The sequence below is a fragment of the Morone saxatilis genome, unplaced genomic scaffold (genome assembly GCF_004916995.1).
Source record: "Morone saxatilis isolate NCDOM2014 unplaced genomic scaffold, NCSU_SB_2.0 Contig4, whole genome shotgun sequence".
NCBI classification, from domain to species: Eukaryota; Metazoa; Chordata; class Actinopteri; family Moronidae; genus Morone; species Morone saxatilis.
Window position 1 is genome coordinate 1,069,144 of NW_023339984.1, and position 5,007 is coordinate 1,074,150.

General features: G+C 37.5%; 1 protein-coding gene across 1 annotated transcript; it reads right to left on the bottom strand.

Moving 5' to 3' along the window:
- Nucleotides 1–3,274: 3,274 nt before the first annotated feature.
- Nucleotides 3,275–4,307, bottom strand: LOC118338397 (the record flags this gene model as incomplete). The annotated part of the gene is given in 2 exon segments (XM_035675705.1): nucleotides 3,275–3,313; nucleotides 4,185–4,307. Coding segments are annotated over 2 exon segments (162 nt in total), but the record flags the coding sequence as incomplete, so codon positions are not given.
- Between the last annotated feature and the right edge of the window lie 700 nt (nucleotides 4,308–5,007).

Sequence of the window (5,007 nt, forward strand, 5' to 3'; positions counted from 1 at the left end):
GATAGTGCCATCGAGTAAACAGAGTTTATTCAGGCACTTTTCAAATAGGAGCAGGTAAGTGAGTTGTTAATAACCATGTGGATGGTTAGCAAATACAGCCTTAGTAAATGCGGATGTCTGTTCAGTAGTAGAACTCAATTGGCTTCTGTCAGGGTGTAAATTAAACAGAATCGATTATTGTAATCACAGTCTTTGACGCCTCGGTTCGTGATCAGTATGGATTGATATGTGGGAGCTGTTAATGAGTCGTTCACACATAAATCCTTTCCTATCTGGACCAGTTGATTGTGAAAAACTCTTTGAATTCGAAGTTGTATTAAATTATGTAAGCCGACTGAGGCAAACGCTTCTTGACAGGTCAGGATCTATCTGACGAGTGCTGTAGGCTATAGTGTTAGAAGAGAGATTCACAGGTGTTTATTCATCCGATGCCTCCTCTGGTTGAAAAGAAGCTATTTCATTTAGCTGCCATTCTGGTCCAGAACTACGTAGCCTCCGCAGTTTGGTCCCTGCTAGAGATGCATACTACTGACAGCCCCAGCTCCTCCAGTTATGGCAAATTGACTCTAGGATTTAGGTATTCTTGGTTCCTAAATCTTTCTTAGATATTGTTGAAAAATGAGCCTCCGTCGCGAGTTGTAATGACAATTTGTGACTGTTCTATCGTGCGCGTCTCTTGTATATAAAATTACTGAATGTAGGCTCTAATTAAATCAGTGTGTTAGCGGATATCTATCGAGAGAACCGTCAGAGTAGCACAAACCACAAAGAACTCAGTCGTGGTGTATTAATGCATCAACATACTACAAATTAATCAGGATGAGATGAACATTGGCGTCTTATCGAAAAGATTATTAGAGTGATTATTTCATTCTATATTGAGCGTAGGCATTAATTCCGCAGAATGAACATATAACTCTATTCATTTCAGCAACCACGGGCGCGATACGGATTAGCCAATGGCCCCAGCGTGTATATGTATTAAGATTTAGATAGTATGACTTCATATTGATTATTACTTGCATATAAGGACTATATATTATGTGTTTGACTCGTTAGGTTTCTAGTACTATCAGCAGTTACTGGTAGCCAGGATCTGAGCAGAGAGTCAAGCCTCTTAATATGAGTCGCAACAAGATGCCTCTCTTCTCCTCCGTCCAATAACACTGTAGAATTCGCCTTAATATAATTAATGGACTTCATGACTTCTTTTAATAATGTGAGAAATTATTACTGATTAGAGAGATGAAAATTAGTTACCAGAATGCCCTCAACAGGTGATGCACCGTGGCTCTCCAAGTTCAGGAACTTACTAACTGTGAAACGTAGGAGCTTATATTCTGAGAATGTGTTCTTCTGCTGATGCAATTCACGACTATACAAATAAAATAGAATTGAACTGAATTTAACAACATTTTCTTATTTTATTTATCAATGAAACTGCAAATACTGTCTACATACATTTTCAGCAAATACTGTCTACATACAGTATGTGCTCTTATGACACAGTGCAAATACACCAATGGTCATAGTGGACCAGTATATGGACAGAAGGTACATACCCTTGTAAGGTATGTGTAACAGTCCAGCATCCTTTAAAAACTCTTTCACAAAGAAAATATCAAAAAGCTTCTTCAAATCTGCTCTTTATTATCCATAGCTGTTAGTTCCAGTGACAAACAGTAAAGCATTATTTAGGTAGTAATCATCATGAAGGAACCAATAAAATGAAAAAAAAGCATTCATATGCATCAGTTATTGGTTTTACTTATGTTATGAGAATTAAAATTAAGTTTGTCATCTCTATACAGTTCTGTGATGTTCCTAAGTACCTGTTAAAGCGAGTGCCTCTGAAAGAAGTGATAAAACAATTTTTCTCTTACAAAAACTGACCAGTAGCTTACGGTGGCTAATGTTAGCAAACTGTGAATGGGTATCATCACTTAGCTGCTCACTGACTTCATGACTTTTCTCTACTTATGCTACTTTTATTGTGTGTTCCATTTAAACTGGGAAGTCGGAGTTTTCAAGTCCCGAGTTGTAAATTTCAACTGCAGTGCCCCGAGGTCTAATTTCCAAAGTTGGAAGAACCTCACTAACCCCAACCTCAAAATCAAAGATTGTCACTATGTGCATCAACTAAGTGAAAGATGTAGTAATATACTGTTCTGTTCTGTACTGTACTCCCCTGTCTTTTGTATCTCATTAAATCAGTCATACACACAGTACTTCTGTCTGTGGACAGTTGCTACAATGTTACTTTGCTCACGGTGGGAACTGTTGCGTTTCTGTTAATAATTTTATAAGGAGTACGTCTAGACCTGCTCTATTTGAAAAGCGTCCTGAGATAAGTATTCTTATGAATTGGTGTGATACAAATAAAACTGAATTCAATTTAATTGAAATACCATGTAATCGCTTTTATCAACTGCCAACAATGGCTAACCTGGCTAGAGCTTGGTTTTCTGACTTGTTCTGGAACACGGCCAACTACGTGTTTGTATTAGCTATACCATTATGCTGCAAAAGTCACACACTGCAAAGACCCTTCAGAGCTGCAGTAGGTAACTTTCATAAAAATAATAAGTGTTTTCGTTCAGGCCCGGTGGATTCTTGCAAATACCATTAGGAGCACTAAGATGGAGCCAGAAGATACCTGATTTTTTTCACAGATAATCAGTCTCATGAACTACTGTCAGGATATAGTGAAGGTTTCAGCAATTATGACAAAAAGTTATTTTCATTAAAGTAACCTACTGTAGCATGCCTGATTTTTCTAGTTTAGATGTTTGTCCCTTGTGCCTAGCATTTTAATTGACAAAATATACTAGGATTAAAGATTAGGAGTACGTATAAAAACATACCTAATGAAAAAAATATGTGATAACATGCAAAGTGTGAGGACAATGTAACGTAACTAAAAATAGTTCCAAAAGTTATTTTTTAAAACTGCATTCACTTTTTTACCAGTTGGGAATAAATTGTTGCTAGATATCTAGCTAGCAAATTCACATAAATCGTTAGCTAGCTAGTGTTTTGCTAACATTAGCTAACTTAAGATGTAATGGAGTTTGTGGGCTGGAGAACCAAAACAATGAGCTAAAAGAGGCTAAAAAACGATGTTGAGTTGAACTCTGTGGGTTTGTCACTACAAGCATCCCCTTTTACATTTCATATTTGTTAATATACAATTATTGATTAGTCCAGCTTAAAATGTATGTAGCATTTGTATGTGGCTGTTCGCCTGTCTTCTGCATCGGTCCACTTTGTTTCCTCATGGTTGGACAGGGGGGGCATGTACAGTGATCACCGGCTGAGTGGGACAGAAAACAAGCAAAAGAACAGATTTAGGCCATTAAAAGATTGACTGCTAATAGACCCTGACCGATATGGGATGTTTGAGACCGATAAGGATTCAGAAGGGAAAAATTCACAGATTACCAATATGGCAGCTAATATAGTGAATGTTTGCGCTGGAGTGAAAACAGACCTTTTCTATGTGGATTGTGGACCGATATGACCAATATACCCACAATGCTGCTTTCATAAACAAATAACGTATGTTAAATATTCTTTAACTTGGCATGCATTGTCAACCAATTCTAGTTCTGAAAACTGCTTCTTTCCTCTTAAGGTACGTGTCCACAGGTTTCAATGCTTTCCTGGCACTGTCTATGTAAGAGGCCATGCAGTGCATTTCGAGCTTGGGTGTCACGTTGTGGTTCAAGCTACGTTATACACATCCGGGGCACTCTGCTGTGTGACTCGCCAACCCTGGAAACTCACAGAAAGCGTTCAGACTAACCATTGGTTTTCAGAAAGCCATTTGGGTGAACTATTTTCACAATATGAGAGAAAGTTTCCAAGCAGGGATCCAGCCTTTTGTGACTACAGGCGACCAATGCTGTGACCCCTCATGTCCAAAAACACCCCTGTGGACACATACCATTACTCTGTGCTGCTTGCCACAGTACTGTAAATCAAAGCGCACTTTGATGAATAAACTGGGCAGTGACACCAATATATTAGTGTTTTTCTGCATTACATAGTGGAAAAAAATCTTTTGATATGTCTGCAATATTGACTGATAAATTGGCCGACTGATATATCAGTCCAGATTCGTGACACAACTAAAAAATCTATGCAGCTGTCTCACTACACAGTTGTAGTCAGTGTTTACTCACCATTTTGGGAGCCGGCGCGCAGCAGTTGACCACCTTGCAGCAGTAGGCGGCCAGAGTGGCGGAGATGGCCAACAGAGCAACCTGAATGACAGTATTCTCAGCAAAGAAGTGGGTGTGGGTATTCTGTAAGTGGGAACAAAGGTATGCAGAAATTGAAAACAGTAATAATAATAATAAAGATAAATACAAAAATTGGTTTTAAAAAAAAGTTGCAATATACCGCCTTGCTTACAGTATTGCGATATATTGCAATATATGAAATCGTAACCCCTGTCTCATGATATGTATTGTACTGCCAGATTCTTGGCAATACACAGCTCTATAATGCTACATTTTCAGTGTATATGATTACACTTCAACTGAAATTAGTACTTCTATTGCATAAAGTTTAACTAACTTTTACATGGCAATGCAATACAAATGCTTTCATTCCTTACTCTTCAACTCACACTTCAACTGCTTTTGTCTTGTACGCTTTAAATGAGGGTTCAGCTGCTTTCATCAACATTTCAGAATGTATCAAATTTGAAAGGTAAACTGTAAGAAATTATAGAATAATTAAGTCTTGTTTACAATTTGGATCTTGTTTTTGTAGTTCTAATTTTATTTCACAATAGAAGATAAGATAAAAGCCACATAGGCCTTAAGTTAGCTAGCTAATGTTAGCAAAATGCAAGATATCTAGCTAGCAAATTTACATAAATTGTTGGCTAGCTAATGTTTTGCTAACTTAAGATGTGATGTTGCTTTTATCTTTAAACCATTTTCAAAATGTGGTTGTCTTTTCAATATAGATTAGACACCCAAGCCATAACTACGAAGA